The sequence below is a fragment of the Poecilia mexicana genome, unplaced genomic scaffold (genome assembly GCF_051168715.1).
Source record: "Poecilia mexicana isolate PSO_F unplaced genomic scaffold, ASM5116871v1 scaffold_6, whole genome shotgun sequence".
NCBI lineage: Eukaryota > Metazoa > Chordata > Actinopteri > Cyprinodontiformes > Poeciliidae > Poecilia > Poecilia mexicana.
Window position 1 is genome coordinate 14,820,404 of NW_028263375.1, and position 19,020 is coordinate 14,839,423.

The 19,020-nt window shown below is 37.4% G+C and overlaps 1 protein-coding gene across 1 annotated transcript in view; it reads left to right on the top strand.

Moving 5' to 3' along the window:
- The window catches only part of sema3d (sema domain, immunoglobulin domain (Ig), short basic domain, secreted, (semaphorin) 3D), a 33,457-nt gene extending 14,682 nt beyond the window's left edge, over positions 1-18,775 (top strand). Inside the window, exons 4-18 of the mRNA XM_014994490.2 lie at positions 352-414; positions 575-694; positions 794-887; positions 1,705-1,833; positions 3,602-3,738; positions 6,131-6,245; positions 6,457-6,526; positions 6,610-6,754; positions 7,340-7,562; positions 7,827-7,915; positions 8,240-8,281; positions 9,945-10,102; positions 12,213-12,277; positions 12,427-12,566; positions 17,689-18,775. Coding sequence (XP_014849976.2) covers positions 352-414; positions 575-694; positions 794-887; positions 1,705-1,833; positions 3,602-3,738; positions 6,131-6,245; positions 6,457-6,526; positions 6,610-6,754; positions 7,340-7,562; positions 7,827-7,915; positions 8,240-8,281; positions 9,945-10,102; positions 12,213-12,277; positions 12,427-12,566; positions 17,689-18,144 — 2,046 coding nt within the window. The 3' untranslated portion in view covers positions 18,145-18,775. The remainder of the gene's footprint in view (positions 1-351; positions 415-574; positions 695-793; positions 888-1,704; positions 1,834-3,601; positions 3,739-6,130; positions 6,246-6,456; positions 6,527-6,609; positions 6,755-7,339; positions 7,563-7,826; positions 7,916-8,239; positions 8,282-9,944; positions 10,103-12,212; positions 12,278-12,426; positions 12,567-17,688) is intronic.
- Positions 18,776-19,020: the final 245 nt, after the last annotated feature.

Sequence of the window (19,020 nt, forward strand, 5' to 3'; positions counted from 1 at the left end):
TCTTGGTTGCACTAAAGCTGACATTAGGTTAAGAGGTCAAGACTTTTCTCAGTTCTGCATTTTAACAAGCCCTATAAAATCCTATATTTTGTCTGTTAAGTAGCCAATATAGATATACTAAGAAAAGGGAGAATCTGCATTCTCCCTGTAAAATATGTCAACTGTGTTTGTAGACTATACAAGATTATTGATGTCATTGCAGATTCATTATGATGTGCTTACTTTACGTGGCTAAGATATGCAGATTACAATGCGAATGACAACATGGAATCATTATGGGGCTTAAGCTTCATATTTTGACAACACCGTTGAGCCGGAAAAAAAAACACTCACATACTTATCTGTCATTAGATCCACTGGCCTGCTCTGAGAGACAGAGTTGAAACATGCAGAGATGCTGGGAAAAGTACAAACGTGAGTACTTTCATAAAAAACGTAACAATCTTTTGATGGAATCTTCATTCATTAGTCTGCCCACAAGCTGTATTGTAAATTTTCCAGGCTTTTCATTATATTTATTGTCCTACTGTACCTCATCTTTCCTCTGTTTTTTTTCTGTCCCTGCTTGTTCCAGTTGGAATGTGCTAACTTTGTAAGAGTCCTCCACAATTACAACCGGACACATGTCTACGCCTGTGGGACAGGAGCCTTCCACCCCACCTGTGCTTTCATTGAAGTTTCTGGGCAGAGAGAGGTGAAGTATAAATGAGTGAATATCAAATGAAAATTCCTTGGCTGTATTTCATGGGTTGGGTTAACTAGTCTTGGAATATCACTCTCCTTTAAACCACAGGATGGTGTTTTCCAACTGTTGCCTAATACAGCAGATTCTGGCAGGTTGAAGTGTCCTTTCGATCCGTTGCAGCCGTTCGCCTCAGTCCTTTCAGGTAAATAACATCCGTTTTGCAAACTTATACAATGAGTCATGTTTATTTACGCAGAGCCATATACTTTCATACAAAAATTTGCATTCCTATGTTTATTTTCTATACTGTCCTCCTGCGAAGCTTCTGTGTTAGAAATAGACAAGTTGACATTTCTCAGGGTACAAGAAAGTCATCTTGCTGACAGTCATAAACAACAAGTGTTTGGCAGCCTTTCTGCCATTTGTTGCATATGCTAACAGAAACCTTTTCTGCTTTGCATATTTGGGTTTACATAAGTTAGACACCAGACAAAAGAAAGCAGCTTTTAATGAATACTCAAGTTTTTGTCATGTTACAGTCTAAAACTTAATTTATTTTTTTGTGACACATATAAGTGCACAATTGGGAAATGGAAGGAAAGCGCTACATACTTTTAAAAATATAAATCAGAACATTTTGACATTCTGATGTCCTGAGTCCACAAAGCTGCAAGCCTTTTGGGGTATGCCTATTCCAGTTTTTGCATGTCCTGAGACTAACATATGTTTGCCCACTTTTATTTACAAAATAAGTCAATGTGATTGAATAAAGTGTCTGCCTAGACATTCTTCATTTGGTTTGGGTCTGGATTTTGTCTAGCACATTGTAAGACATGAGTATTCTTATTTCTAAGCCACTGCATCGCAGCGTTGACCATGTGTTTACCGTTGATGTGCTGGTAGAATATAAGCCTTTGCAACAGTCTCCCCTCACTTTTGGTCTCTAGCATAAAATATAACAAAATACATTGAAATTGGTGGTTGTAACGACACAACGTTATAATCAAATATCTCTCCAGATCAGTACCTGTATGTGGGCACATCATCAGACTTTCTGGGAAAAGACACTACGTTCACACGCTCCTTAGGTCCTCCGCCTGACCAGCACTACATACGCACAGACATCTCTGAAGACTACTGGATCAACGGTATGTACACCCTTGCACATCTCCACATTAACATGCAGAGTGCACTCAAAACTTGTTTGCTTTTTTGTAATACTTTCAGCCTCACTGCAGACACAAAGAGCCGCCTGTACCCTCAGGATGATTATTGGCATTCCACAGAAAAGGAAACAGTCTACTTATTCATTTCACTGGAACTTTTATATGAATGCCACAACTGAACGGGGGCCACACCTACAGGGGAATTTACAGTGTGCCACAAAGTTCAGAGTCTGAGTCAAATGCACACACACATAAAAGCATGCACAGTCACTGAGCAGGGAGCCCTCTCTGCATGTGCGTCTTCGGTTTTAAGTGTTTTACAACCACTGACAGACTGTCGTGTATCAACAGTTGTCTCCAGAATCTAAATCTTTGCACATGGTCTCAACATTTCACAACCACATGGTCTGGGATGTTTGGACTAATTTTGTCTGTCTCGGCCTCGGTGTCTCTTGGTGTGTGTAAACAGCTTGTGCCGGTGGTGGGGCAGACAGACAGCACCCCATCTCGTTGAGCGCCTCTCTTCCTGTGAGCCTGTGCAACATCTTCCCAGAGCTAAAATGACCTCCTGTCGAGCGTGTTAGAAGCAGTTTATTAAGCTGTTCTTGTTGGGGGAATCACCCTCTGGTGTTTGGCTTGGCTTAAAGACGTTGAGCTAATGTTGATGTACTGTCACTGAAGCGGTCAAACTTTTTGTCCTGTCCCTCCTCTGAATCTGGATGGAGATGGAAACATGCTGTTTCCATTTATTGCACCTAGCACAGTGTTCATTACTTTTCTTCAAGTTGATCAGTGTTTACTTTATGATATGGGTAAAACATGAAATACAGAAATCATTAGTTAAATACGAAAACATACTTTAGATAGAAACAACAAAAGAACAACACAAACTCCGTTTTCTTTAGCCCTCTATTTCCCTTCAGTCATTGTGATAGTCACACCACTTAGTTTTTTTGCACCACATTTACATTTATCGAAATTGGGTGTCTGCAATTGAGGGCCTCTCTCTTCGGCCAAAAGTATTATTAGGACACAATGAATAGAGTAAATAAATTTGGATTTATGATAAACTACCATATATTGCAATACTGGTATTGTATGCTTTGAAATTACTTTCCAATATTCTTTAAAGCCTTTGTCCAAAGGATGTATACACAGCAACAATATTGGCAAAACTTTTCATCGCCAAATCTGCACAGGTGAATTGTATCACATACACTTACTTGGTAGAAATTTTAACCTTCCTGCTGTCTTAGAGCGACACTCAGGAGGAGCTAGCATAATTGGCCAATTGGATCGACTCTAATTGCCCTCAGTTCCCACACCTAATGCATATTTATGGAAGCTGAGATGCTAGAGCTCATAGAGAGTGGTCAGGATCTTATGTGATGGTAAAGAAAGAAAAGAGCCAGGAAACTGTGTATATGTTATTGAAATTCAGTTTCACCTACTTCACCTTCTCCGACATTGCTAAACAGGCATGTATTTAAATGATACTGACTGAAATGTTCTTAAAAAAAATCCAAATATTCTTTCTGTTATTTTATTTGTTTATGCAACAAAACACTAGGTGTTTTAATGGCTGATATAGAGCTCCACAAGGCCTATGCTATGTCAAGTGAAACAGGAATTAGCTGTTACCATGAGGTGCACTGTAGTTTAAAAGCCACATGACATTAGGTTTAATGGAGAAACCATTACCAGTCTCTTATGTTCTCTCTTCCTTCTTTCCTTTCCTCTGTGTCTGCAGAGGCCAGGTTTATTTCTGCTCATCCCATCGCTGACACTTACAATCCTGATGATGACAAGATATACTTTTTCTTCCGTGAGGTGTTGTGGGAGGGCAACGACAAGAGCATTCTCTCCCGAGTGGCTCGTGTGTGCAAGGTGAGATATTACTTGAGGAAAGTGTGGACAGTGGGAGTTTCTCAGAAGAAGCGGCAGCACAGTGCCATGCAAAAGTATATATATATATATATATATACTTTTTCTCTCTTAACACACAATATTGATAGATGTTCTATGGTTGTTGTTTTCTTTTTGATCAACAAAAGATGCCACATATTCTTAAAATGGACATAAAATTATTCATGGTTTTCAAAAATGTTGGATAAATACAAATACACACTTTACTTTTCAGATTTGCTTTCTGAAAAGCAAATCTGACAGACAAATCTAGACATACAAATGTCTGTCTAAAAATATCATTTTAGACAGGCATTTGTGCAATAAAAAAACTCTTGTTTGCACAGGTGGGACCTGTGTTGTTGCATTGACCAATCAGATTGTTAGTTATTATGAACAATATAAGTTACATCATGCAAAGAAAGTTGTAAGATGTTATATTTGATGATAATGTTAACAGTCAACCAAATTATATTTAACCTCACAGCGAAGCAATTGTAAGCTTAGAATGACAGGGGACATATTTATAATTGGGGACCTTAGTGAAGCACTCAAAGTACCATTTGTCACCACAAATGGAATTCAGTGGTTTGTAATTAGCATTCAAAGATATATTGTTAAAACTCGAAGGAACAGTTGTCAGCATGTTTATATCTTGGCAGACGTCTGCAGGGCAGGCAGAAAGGAGATTCTTTTTTTTTTTCCCTACCATCTGATACCCTGGAGTAGTTTTTGCTTCTTTTTTCTTACCTTTACATTCCTTATTGGTGGATGACTATTTTCTCCTATGTGAAAGGACATACTTAAGGGCCCTTAAGATTAACTCACTTTGATGACGGTCACCATGTGAAGCATCTTTCGAAAGTGCATGCATTTTTCAAAAGGGGACACTTATCCGCATTCTTGTTTTTGAATGTACCAAACCCTATCCGTCTTGTTTAACTCATCCACTTACCTTTCCATGCCCCACTTGAGAACCCCAAGCAAAGCTCGGTCAAACATTGCAATTTGAGGAAAGTAATTCATATGCAAAGATGAAACATGAGATGTTTTGTAGAAAATGCTTTCATTTCAGAACTCCCTTCAAACAAGCTCCACTTCTATTTTTTTTCCTCTTAGTTTCTTCTTAAATATGACAAGTATATAAAGTGCTATATAAAGTGCTCATTAGTGCTAACTATGCAGCAGTTCTAGGAAGGCCCAAATATAATGAATAAATAAATCGCTATAAATCCATACCAGAGGTAACAAAGTCCAGTCCTTAGAAAGCTACTATACTGGTGTTGACTGTGCTATAACCTTTAGATGCATCCCTTCTCCAGCACTCCTGAATTAAATTCTGGCCTATCAGGCCTGTGCAGAGCTGCATGACATGTTAATGAAGGAAATCGGCCATTTGATCAGGCTATGTTTGACATGGGCACCATTGATTTAGAGGTAGTTAATACGACTTAGAAATGGAATAAATTTGCAAATGAGTAAATAAATATGTCACTGTATGTTGTACATGAATAAATAACGTAATTTGTCTCATAAAATGTTTATCCACTATGTGTAAAAGTCATAATAATTTCATGAACAGTTTTATTCGTCCTTCTTCGTCCTCCACCATGAAGTTAACGTCGCCTCCCTAATTAGAGCCTAACATTGGCAGAGGATGTCAACTTCAGGCCGACATTTTTTAAATGTATTTGATAGTCCTGCTCTACAGCTCAGAATGAATTTACTTTAGTGCCAGCAGTATCCACTGTAGTCAACAGGTGGGGCTAAAAATTTGATTGTGAGATTGTTCTGTCATTGATTTCCTGTCCAGGTTAACAAGTCAGACATTAAAATTTATCTGTTGAGCAAAAGTTAATTACATTATTTATGATGCACTGCTACACAGAAACCATGAAGAAATTAGTTAAATAAAGAAATACATATTTGGGAATTCACAACATATTAAATTATTATTATTATTATTATTATTATTATTATTATTATTATTATTATTATTATTATTATTATTTATTTATTTATTTATTTTTTTTTACTGATTTTAATTCTTAAACATTTAGGGCAATGCACTATAACTATTTAAAGAATCATTAGCGCTTCATATCATTGTATCCAAATGTAAAACAATAAATTAAATTGTACAACTAGGGCTTTGTAAGTTATTAAATTATTAATCTGTTTATTAGATTATGACATTTTTAGGGCTTTGCACATATTTAGGCATGTTGTTTAAACAAATAGTGAGCGTAGTCAAAGTCTCTGATGTTGTGTGCACCTCCACTATGAAGATCACTTGGACTCTACAGCTCTATTAAAAGTTCCCTCATGTCATTATCAGGCCATGGCTTTGTGACTACTTGCTGTTGTGTTTCAGAATGATGTCGGCGGTCTTCGGAGTCTAACCAATAAGTGGACCACCTTCCTCAAAGCCAGGCTTGTGTGTTCAATTCCAGGACCAGATGGTGTGGACACACACTTTGATGAGCTCCGTAAGTGACTATGTGATTCAAAAGTGAGTCAGGACAATAAAATGACTTTTATCTTCTAACAGTGTTTTTCTGTGAGCATTGTATTTAATGAGCAATTGAATCAGCACATGCACAGTGGTAGATGTAGGCAATAATAGATTCCAGGTGAAAGCTGTAGAGTGGTGTCATTTAAAATAACCTTTGTGTTTCTCTACTTTTTTTTTTTTTGAAGAGGACATCTTTCTGCTTCCTACCAGAAATGAAAAAAATCCCATAGTTTATGCAGTCTTCTCTACTTCCAGGTAGGTCACGTTTTGTATCATGTTCACAAACTTCTTCTTTCACCCCTGGCTTACATTGTTCTGCATTTGACCGTTTCTTTAAGTTCCATTTTCCGGGGCTCAGCAGTATGTGTATATAGCATGGCAGACATAAGGGCGGCGTTCAATGGACCATATGCCCACAAAGAGGGGCCTGACCACAGATGGGTGGAATATGAGGGGAGAATACCATATCCCCGTCCTGGAACGGTATGTTGTCTGACACATAGATGATTACAGAAAGAAAAATTGGGTCCTTCCTGGCTATAGATGTTATTTGGACAAGTCGGGGAACAAAAACACCCCACAGCTTTCTTTTAAATTACAAAATCATAAACATTAACTAATTTAAATGTTGAGGATTAAAGGGTGAAACACTGAAGAAGCTGTAGGGTATGTTATCATTTGCTTACTCAGCGTCATTACAAATGACCTAACCTTGGCTTTCAGGAGGTTATATGACATGTTAATCAGGTTCTCATTTAATTTGTTTAAGAATTCTAATCAAGGCAGTGAACAGGATGCTTGGGGGATGTGGTGCTTTATAAACCTCAGGTGCACAATTGAGTGAGGGCTCAGTATGAGCTATGGCAAACAATAAAGCAGGGAAGAGGGGATGCACAGATGTTTCACATTAGATTGTCATGCAGTTGTCATTTTTACCACTAGATGGAGACATACATAAGGAAATGTGACAAAAGGATGTTCTTAATAGTTTAAAATCTATACAACAAAATATCTCTAATAATAATAATAATAAATAAAAGGGGGAATCGTTTTTCTTTTGTTTTTTAGTGCCCCAGTAAGACGTATGATCCAAGAATCAAGACTACCAAAGACTTTCCAGATGAGGTGATCAGTTTTATTCGATTCCACCCGCTGATGCACCACTCAGTTTACCCCCTGGCTGGTCAACCCGTCTTCACACGTGTCCGAGTGGATTACTCCCTGACTCACATTGTGGTGGACAGGGTTATGGCAGATGATGGGCAATATGAGGTCATGTTCCTGGGAACAGGTGAGACTTTTTTTTTTTTTTTAAACACCAGAGGGCAGTGGCTCACATAGACTCAGCAAATGCTCATGTGTATCAACAACTAACATTTTTAGCAGCTTAAGACTCTCTTTGTGTTCAACTACTAGTGATGTCTAGACAAAGACTGGATATACTGAATATACAATCAACTATACACACAATATGCATGGCTTACATAAGAAATAAAGCCTTTGAAATCAAGGTGATACGAATGATTTCAACACTTTATTTCTGTCTCTGCTGCAGATGCTGGTTCTGTTCTGAAGGTGGTGAGCATCACTCAAGAGAAGTGGTCAACAGAGGAAGTGATTCTTGAGGAGCTCCAGGTCTTCAAGGTGAGATATACAGCTTAACCTTGGACACACAAATATATATATATATATATATATATATATATATATATATATATATATATATATATATATATATATATATATATATATATATATATATATATATATATATATATAAAGATTTGCTTTCAGACATATTGTAGTAATTTTGTGGTTGTCAATGGAGCAGCTGTCTCATAAAACCACAATGTGGTTGCCCTGCCTTTCTAATTGCCATGTCTTTTGTTTATTCAACATCACCTATTATTTTTTTCTTAAACCAATGCAGCAGTGTTTTTGAGGTGTTTTCCCATCTTGTTTCTACAGGTTTCATCTCCCATCTTAACACTGGAGATTTCTTCTAAAAAGGTACATTACCCAGGTTGCCCTCACAGCCTTACATCAGTGTGTCTACATAAATGACATTTCTGTTTGCCCTTTCGATAATTCGCACCTCATGCATTCCGTATGTCTCATGACACATGCCTGATGTGTCACAAGACAAGCTTTTTATTTGCCCTTCTCCTTGCTTACGGATGCATCCAGGTTGACACTGCGTTAGACTGTCCTCCTTCTCCTGCAGCTCTTTCACTCTTCCATCTAATTGCATTGGGGTCAGAGGTGTCAGTAGACACTTCAGCCCCAATCACAACTGCTATTAATCCTGAACACTGTCTGACCTGTTTGTGCCTGCATGTTGTTGTTTCCAGACATGTCAGGCCGTATCCTTCGAGTTGCATTTGTTGGCATTTTGAAGCTAATAAGATATTGTAACATACAATTAGTAACTAACGAACACCATAATGTTGGATACAAAGTGCTTTGTTTTGTAGTTGTGCTTAGTTAAGAAAGTTACTTTAGTGACGCCATTTTTCTTTGTAATCACCACAAAAATTCCCAGCTTTTGACAGAAAGTACTCATTACATGACAGAGGAAAAAACTGTGCTCTCCTCTACATCAATAGTAAATTTCATCTTGGCCACAGTTTTAACAGTTATCAATAACTTTCTGGCATAATTTTGGTGGAAATATTTAAGTTTCACGCCTACGACCAGCACCCCATAGATAACAACCTATATATGAACACTAAAGAAAAAACATACAATAAAACGTGTTGAGCTTTCTCACAACGCTATCGTCTCTTTGTCTTTTGCAAGAAAAGTGTTCCACAGCTTAAATTTCAGAAATATTAGAGCATGAGTTAAAGTGAAAATTTCAAATGTCATTCTTATTCGTATAAAGCAAATTAGTGTTCACAGATATCTAAGCCGCATGATTAAAGGATAAAACAGTTATTACACTTTTCAGCTTCTGACACTAAATCACATTTCAAAAACTGTCATAATTCTCAGGGCAGCTCTCCTGTTTTTACAAAATCCTCTGATATGGGAGGAAAATTCCCCCAATCACTGATAATTTCAGGTGTTAAGGAACTGACTCGTCTAGCATCTCAAGGAACTTCTCATTTTGAAATATAACGAACTGCCAGAGAAAGCAGATGCAGTTATGGGAACATCAGAGGCTTACGGGATTAACCCAGAGTTATGACTACAAAACGGCCTAAAGAAAACATGAAGACGAACATAAACAATCAATAAAATAATCAACATTTTCAATTCAAAAAACATTTTGCTGCTAAATTAATGAAGAACACATCAGCTAAAGAACAAAAACATTTAATTGTGTTTACTCGGTTATTTAGGTTCGTCAACCATCAGACTGGTGCAAAGTGCTGTTATTCCCATTCAGCTTTTAAGTGTTTCAGGAAACCCTGATTATTCACATAATTTCTTTAAAAAAATATCTTATCATTCTTCAGTTGTTCAAATGTCAAAACTACTTGGGCTTTTTTTTCATCCATACAAAATGTCATTTCAATGTGGAAAGACAGCAGTTGAAATAAATCATTAAAAGGTCCAAATTAACATTGCATTTATGCCAAAAATGACTGAATGTTAACAATCTTACAGGAACCTTGTGTAGCTTTTCTTTTTAAAACAAATTCTACAATAATGCTGTGTTTGATTTTAGCAACAACTATACGTGGGTTCCAAGGAAGGCCTCGCTCAAGTTTCCCTCAGCAGATGTCACCTGTATGGCCAGGCTTGTGCTGAATGCTGCCTGGCACGAGACCCCTATTGCGCGTGGGATGGACACACATGCTCCCGATATGTCCCGGCATCTAAGAGGTGGGACAGAGAGGAAATGAGATGCAGCTGTGCAGTTCCTACGTATTATTTTTTTTTCCGGTACATGTTTGTGTTCTTGAAAGAATTGTTGTTTAGCTTGGGATTTTCTGAAAATCACATGTTGTGCTTTATGTTTTTATTAGATCTTTTTGGTATGAGCAAATTGTTTTGTAGAGAGAAACTGTTTTTGATGTGTCCTCTAAAAATGCTTTGGTTAGAATTATTTTTTTTTTCCACAATTTATTCCGCACCCCGTCTCAGTGTCACCATTGTTAAACAAGCTGTGTATGTCGTTTACCCATGTTTTTGTTATTTGTCCTTTCATGCATGTGTCTAAATGCTACAGAAACAAGACCCAGCAGTTATGGGTCACACTGCCTTATTATTAGACCGTGGGGATGCTGTTTTTGTTTTGGAATTAGTGGAGGCCCTGCTTTCTTGGTTACCCCTGATCTTTGAAAGTAGATCTTAAGTGATTATGTGCTACAGATGTCCCAGGAGGAAGTGGAGGAAGAAACAATATAAACTAAAGGAGCCCAAGTGAGCAACATCACAAAAGAGGACAAGTAAACTCTTGTCTGGTGTGAAATTTCAGAATTATTTCCTGTGAAGCTGTTTGACAGAAAAAGAAATAGAATTAAACATATTGAACTTAAGGTCGATGTAACATTTCTACTTCAGGAACCTTATCCTGGGGCAGTTCTGTAAATCCCACTGTTTCCACTGCAGTTACTGCTAAAAACTGATCAGTGTTAAAATGTTCCCCATAAAATGGCCCTGGTAGGAAGACAGCTGTTATGAAATTTCTCCTAACCTCCAGTAGGGATATTTAAGGAAGGAAGGAGCATGTCCAATGGGAAAAAAATGTTTCCATGATATATTTCAGTCATCCAATTTAAAGGGCTCTATGGCTCATATTTTCTGCTAACTTCACCTGTAAATCACAAACTTGATGTGTTTTCTTTTTGTGTTGGCATTGAAAGTGCATTCTTAAGTCAAAGTAATATTTGGATTTTAATCTGTTTATATTAGAATGCTGTACAGTATTTAAACAGTACAGAATAGTTCACCATTATAATCATCATCAGAGGTGCTACTCATCTTTTCTGTTCCACAAATGCAGTCAAGCTGGAATTCTGGTTTATGAAATACATTTTACTTCATAACACCACTGAAGTCATTGTTGAATTGACTTTGATGTAGTCAAAGAATCATCCATTATGTTTTTTTCCGCCCTCTAATCACAGGCTTTTACGCTTGTAAGAGGGGACTTTTCCTATTTTCCTCCTTCACTTGACAACACTACTCTGTTGCAAGTACAGAGCAGGAGGATAAAGAGAAGCATCAAACTGTCAACAGATGTAATGTAAAGAAACCACAGCAGCAGCCAAAACTGAAACAAATAAAAGACTTGGGCAGATTAAGTGTTAATGGTAATTAGGTTTCTAGGTTTGAAGATTCAGAGTGACATAATTCATACATGCCAAATCAGAATACAAGTAAATGAAATGCAGCTTCTTCAGTAAAAGAAAATACACCTGCATACCTTTTATAAATAATAAAGGAAACAAATTGAGATGTGACTGTAAAACATTTGGTGCTTATTTTGCATTCTGGTTTGGCATCCTTGCCTGGGGTCTTACTGTTTGGAATTTGCTTGTTCTCCCCATGTGGATTCTATCCAGGCACTCTGGCTTCCTCCCATAATCCAAAACATGACTGCTAGGCTAACTAGCACTAGGCTAACTGGTCTGTCCCAGGCTTGGTTGTTCTGGATTACCATTCAGTGACCGCATGACCGTCCACAGAGAAGCAAAGGCATCTTAGAACTGTTTGTAAAGCAAATATAATTTGTGTAAAATAAGCAAAAAGGGATGCCAATGTAAATCTATCAATTTAGCTTTATCAACAATTGTGTCCATTTGTGTACATGATCACTGCATTTTTCTACTTTCACACTTGTGAAATTGTAAGATCTACTAAGGAGATTTACATTTCTTATAACACCAAGCCATAAACTACAAGAAGGGTACAAATCATTTTTGTACATGACTGCATGAAGCTTAATGAATGTAGATGTGCATTCAGCATCTTTGTCTTTGCTTTTCAGACGTTCCAGAAGACAGGACATTAAAAATGGAGATCCTGCCATTCAGTGCTGGGACACAGAAGACAGTATGTAGACTTTATTCTGCTTGGAGACTTATACTATAAATCACATTAACATTTCCCACTATGCACATTACTCAGTTGCTACAATGCAGGAGGAATAATTAAAAAGATTCACAGTTGGATAATTACCTATTTTTGTTTTACGTTTTCAGGTCACGGTGGCGGCAACGTGGAGGAGAGAGTTCTTTTTGGAGTTCAGAACAACTCCACCTTCCTTGAATGCATCCCAAAGACTCAGCAGGCCCAAATCCGGTGGTACATGCAAAAATTGGGATCTGAACGTAGGGAAGAGGTCAGTGCTCATGATAATCCACAGATTGTTTGCACAAACCAGCCAAACACTCTGGCATGAACAGTTTAATGTCTTCCCAACTTACTCCTCTTTCTCTAAGATTTCTGAAGATAGCCATTATTGCTTTCTTTGGATGTACCTGAGTTCTTTTTTCTTTTTCTGGTGGATCAGAAAGCATGGACGTTATTGGGCCAAAGACAATTATTGCTTACAAAAGAATGTTACAGTGTTCAGAAACTTTATATTTGACTTCAGCCTCTCTGGCTCTGAAATCTGAGTGTTGAACACGTTGCTACAGTTTTCATCGCTCCCTGTGTAGCTGACGTTTATGGGTGTTTATGACTTTCCATAAATTTTTGCACCTTTCCTGTCCTTGAGGGAGGTAAGGAATGACTTACCTCCCTCAAGGAGGGAAATTCTGCTTCAATTCCCAAAGGGAAATTGAAGCAGAAGTGAAATGTGCAAAACTGTATTATGAAAGTGAATTTTAATCAATATTTTACTGTCACTACTTATTTTGTCAATGATCTGGATCTTGCAGATAAGGTGTGTGTGTTGTGTGTTGCTGTATTACTAAGTATCTGCCCGATACCAAGTAAATACTAAACTACTATCACTGATATGAATTTCGATACTGATGCTTTTTTCCTGAAATATTGTTATCAATGAAATATTTGGTGGTTTGACTTCAGTTAGTTACAGTTGTAATAAATATATTTTAGGAAAATAAAAACATTTTAACTATAAAATGACACAAATAGAAATAAAATACTTTTTTTTTTTTTTTTCAGTTTCTCTGGTCACATATTATATTGTGAAAGCCGAGAGAGACAGACAGACTGTTTGTGCAGATAGTGTCGGAATGAAGCTGTGCTTATGAGGGAATTGAACAGGCTGAATTTAAAAGAAAACATACCTTTGTAATGTTTGAGCACAAACATTTTAATTCCTGCGTATGTGCTGACATGAACTACTTGAGGAAAGTCAAGTAACTTGCTGAATATATAGAATAGAAGAGAAGTTGCAAATAAAAGTGTTAACTATTCATCTTGGTACCCATATCGATATATAGATTGATATACCCAGCCTTTCTGGCAGATAAGAAATTAATCCTTTGGATTAGTTTGATTGAGACCAACGAGGCACAACTCACAACTAAAATACTTCCCTCTGTAAAAACATGTTTTTCAAATCAACAACAACAAAGGTGTACTGTTTAGAAAAAAATAGTGTAGCATCTTTTCTAAGAAATCGATATAACTGATATTTTTAGTAGAAACTAGTTGATGAGGAACATGATAAAAACTCCAAAGAGGGAAAAGGCGCATGCTTAAAAGATCTATTATTTTCAAGTAGAATATATGAAAGTTTATGTTCAGAAGTTTTTCATTAAGTCTGATAGGGAAACATTACAGACTTTGTATTTGTTAACCAGAAAATCCAAAAATATATGTATATTTATATATATATATATATATATTTTTTACCTAAACAGAAAACATGTACAATGGTTTAAATACCTATTTTAAGAACTGCAGACAAGGAAAACCTAAAATTGTCAGAAACTACTTTGCATGCAAAGTATTCCAACATGTGAGCTGTCTTTGGCTTCAAATGGGAATCCAACAGCTGTTTTCCAACTGCGTTCTAAAACCCTTGGTCATAAAAATTTAAGACAAGCAGAGGTGCAAAGAAAAACATGAGGTGGAAAAGACGATTTAATGTGTAGAAATAGACTCATTAGCTATAATTTCCTTCACTGAAACAACAAAGATATGTTTATTCAGCCCTTCTTTCTCCTGTCCAAACATTTAAAGTCTTGTTTCTCCCATTATTAATTGCCCTCCTGCTGGCTAACTTACACACTCCTCATCTCCGACTCCAATTTTCTTTCCTTCTAATTCACCCTCTCAGCTGTCTGCTTTTGGCTTTATGTCTCGGGAGAGAATCTAAGTCCAGACAGGTGCAAAGGACTCCTGCCTTACAGACTCTGACTAAGGAAAACACCTTGTTCTTTTGTCTTTGGTGTGTTTGTCTGTCTCTGTGTTTATCTTTGCAACCCCACAGCGGAAACCATAACAAAACATTCGCAATGCACAGCCATGTGTTTTAGGATAGTTAACACAATGGGGTGTTTACTATGTTTTTGTCTAGGAATGCAGTGATAGTTGACCCGTTGCATCAAAGTAATGGTGTATAAGCAAAGTCTTCCTCTGAAGGTCCTCTAAGTTATAGAAAGAAGTAAAGATTAAATGAAATACATAATATTAATTGAGAGAATTGGTTAGTTTTGCAACAGCCAAGTTTAGTGTTTTATTTATCACAATGTGCAAATGAAATATTTAATGCAACAATAAATGTTTTAATAAAATACTAAAACCTAAGATCTCCTTCAGACTAAACATACAGCAACCATTGAATGTATGTGTATTTATCTGACTAAAACAATTACATTTCAACAGAAATCACTCACATTTGTTAGAAATTTTAAAAGTGACCTAAGTTCAGTAAAAAAAGGATTTTTAACAGAATATATTGTGGCTATGCTTCAACCATTTTAGGAAGAAAATCTTGACTTAGTGTGTAGCAGCCACGTCAACAAAACGGGATGGGGCTCATCTACAAAATGAGTCACTGAAGTTTTCTGCTAAACAAGCTGGGTGTTCACAAAGGACTTTGTCAAAGCACTTAATGGGAAATTGAGTGAAAGGAAAAAGTGAAATTCACAGACACTTTTGTGACCAATATGGCCCCACACTTTGTTCTTGATACAAGGGGGAGCAAACAACTCAAGAGCAACAGCAGAACGATCAAATTTAGAGTATTTTATTACAAAGAAAGTCACTTTCCAATAGTGACAATAAAAACAGTCCTTTTTCTTCTTAATAAAATCCAAAGTTCAGTAATTGTCCTTAAAAGAAGTCACCAATCCGAGGCCACCAGTTGGGCTCCACTCATCACGCTGCTCCAGGTGACGGCAATCTGCCTATAAGTCGCTCACTTGCCGATCCTCAGCTGACTCTGCGACACTCCAGCACTGTTCCGCTCTTTGGCATGCCACGCCTCTTTTCAGACTGGCCCAGCGGCGTGGGCAGGTTCCCTTCTGCCCAGATCCTCTGCACTGAGCCATCGGCCCACCTCTCGGCTCTCCGCGCCTGGCACACACGCGCCTGTTGTGTTTATAAAATTCTCATCTACAGTATTTAAGTTTAAAATTTTTCTCCTTCTCTGTTTTTGCTTTATTCTGACCAATTTCCACTTTAAGCCTTGAATTTCTATCCCACCCTAATCACCTCACACTTTCTATCATGATGCTGCTCAGTTTGTCGACTTGGTTTTCTTGTGCCTTTCATGTTGTCTAGACAGCTTCTCTCTGTGTTTTCCCCGCTGTGTTTTGACGGAGACATCCTCAGCCAGCTGCAGTCTGCACCTGCAATGTAATGCTCACTCTCCTCATGTGCTCCCTTGTTTTTATCCCACCGCTCAGGTTATTAAACATATTAACTGAAGAAATGCAGCTGTCATACTCACAACATCCTTGCAAGAGTGTATGTTCACCTAGTAGGGTCTGAAATATTTTACCATTAAGACATAACTAATGAGAAAGGCATGAATGATGATAAAATGCATGCCGTGTGTTCATTAAATCAAGGCTTGCCCTCTTTTACAACATGTGAATTTAATTTGATACTTAAGGTGTCAGGGTAACTAAAAGAAAATACAAATATGCATCTGGGTGTGCCTTCGATGCAGAATTGTTACTTTGATGTGCTGCATTGCCATTATTTTTGGAGTGGCTAAATCACACACCATGGTACAAATATACACAAATAAAACAGACCATCTGGGTGAGTTTAAATGTCTGGTGCTGTTTCTTAGTCACAGATGCCTTTATTTCGGACTGTGGAGACGCTTAAAAGACCCAAAATGAGCACATAAACGCTGATTGAATTGTTTTAAATTGAGAAAGACTTTTATATGTTCGGAAAAAACTCACGTTTTGCCAAGTCACTGCAGTGTATTAGAACACGGCAATGTGGTGGAGTAGGTAATATAACACATGTCATATTTATTTACAGCCCTTCAATGGCTGCAAATATGTATATATTTTATTGTGATTTATGTCACACACCAACACAAATCAGTGCATAAAGATTTGGTAAATGGAAGGAAAAATATAACTTTGACATTCAGTGTTTTCTTTGTTAATGTCAATCACGTTTCTTCAGCAGGAACAGAAAACTGTATAAATGCTTAATGGGTGCGAATACCTTTGCAGTGAACTGTAGACACTAACATTCACAAGGAACAACAAATCTGTCACACACATACAATTTGTGTTACTTATAACTTCAAATAGTCACAGGAGGACTATGGATGTTTACTTTTGAAGAAGTCAGACATGTGCAAGCAGTAACAGTGCACACACACACACACACACACACACACACACACACATGCACTGTTTCTCATGGTCCTTCATGGTCATCTTAACACTGCTGCATTGCTTGAAGTGGAAACAGAAGCAATGCCATGAGATTAATCATCTGGAGGGTAAAGAATGGCAGAATCCGAAAGACTGACCTGCTGTAGATGTCCAGGTTTCTATTCTGAGCTCTTGGATGAGTCATCAACGCAATGTTCGATCCAAGTTGGTAGGCTTGGAGTAATTCTGGAAAAGTTCCCATGTTTTTCCACATTTTCTTCATTTGACAATAATGGCTTTCACAGTGGCTCATTTCAGTCCCAAAGTCTTTAGGCCCTCCTCATGCTGAGATGGGTCATAAGGAGACTTATGATTTCTTCAAATCAGGGCATATTGCATTGTGTTTGAGATCTTTTACCATTGTTCATTATTGTTATCTGACAGGTTGTATTTAAGCAATAATTTGATTTCAGGTTGTCGTTGTATATTATAGATGTAGTTGGAAACTCATAAGTGTATCACAAAAGCAAAATTACAGAAATAGATTTTTTTCTTTTAGATTACATACACTTTCAATCTTAATACCATATTGAGTGGAGTTTTTTTTATAGCAGAAGGCTTTATTTGAAAACAGACGTGATCTTTTCATCTCAGTCTCTCTGATGAGTCTCTGACATGTTTGTTTTTGCCTCCCAGGTCAAGCTGGACGATCGTGTTGTCCACACAGACCGAGGACTTCTAATCCGCTCCCTCCATGCCTCTGATGCTGGCGTATACTTCTGTGTGGCTCAGGAACACACACACTTCACACACACTCTCCTTCGTCTCACGCTGCAGCTTCTCACACACGGACAACTTGACAAAAAACCCAAGCTCAGTGAAGATGTCGCAGAGCTGCACCATAACGCAGAGGCCCGTCAACGTTACAAGGACTATTTGAGAGTAATGAGCTCTCCCTTCGACTCCTTGGAAGAGTACTGCGATTCACTTTGGCTGGATAAGAGGGCCTCCAGGATGAGAGGGAAAAGTTTAGGACATGGCAAATGGAAACACATGCAGGACATGAAGAAGAATAGAAACAGGAGACACCACAGGGACAGAGAGGAAGACAAAGAGAGAAAGAGCCGAGGGAGGATAATCAGGGCAGTGTGAAGGCGAAGAAGAGGGACAAGACATGAATATTTTTATAAACAAACTTTGTACTGTACATTTAAGTAGGGGGTTAAGGGTGAAACTAGTGGGACACAGAAATGTAAAGTTGCTGCCCCAAATGAGGTTCTGACAAAGTTCTGCCAATTTGATATCTGACTAATTATCCAAATGTTTCTAAACCTTTACACAATTTTTTTTTTTTCATCTGTATGTTTATACCTTGGAAAGTGAAAACAATACCGATTGCACACATGGTAACTACACACAATTAGTTTATAGTGACAAAGCAGTTTTTGCAACTTTATCGTCTATAAGCTTTAAAGCCATATTTCTTTCTCCAGCTGGATTCCATCAACACAACATTGCTTAATAAAAAATTTTAAAAGTAAAATAAAAATCTAAATACTTAAAGAAAATTTGACGACATTGCATAAATGTTAAATGAGTGTAAATATTTATGTAACATGTACAGTAAGTGTAGCATTCCTCTTTTTCTGCAATACCGTTTTGTATTTCTAAAAAAGATATATTATGTTGTATTTCCTCCCTCCTGTTTGATGTAGACTTGATAGAGTTTGTTCATTTACTACTGTTTCTAAAAGATATTTAAATAAAATTACCTCACATTCGTGATCAGTTTTATTTCGTTTTTCCCATTATAGGCAGATATGGAATCAAACACAGTCATCGCTGCACTTAAAGCACATGAAAAAAAAAAAAAAAGGGTTAGGGTTAGTTCAGCTGAGCCTCTCCTGATTTAGCAACTCAATTCCCCCGGCGCTGTGCAGATGCCACAATGATTCAGGACCAGCTGGTCTGTTGTTCGATGCGAGTGTGGGTAATAGGAAGTGGGCATTTTCAGGAACATGAAAAACA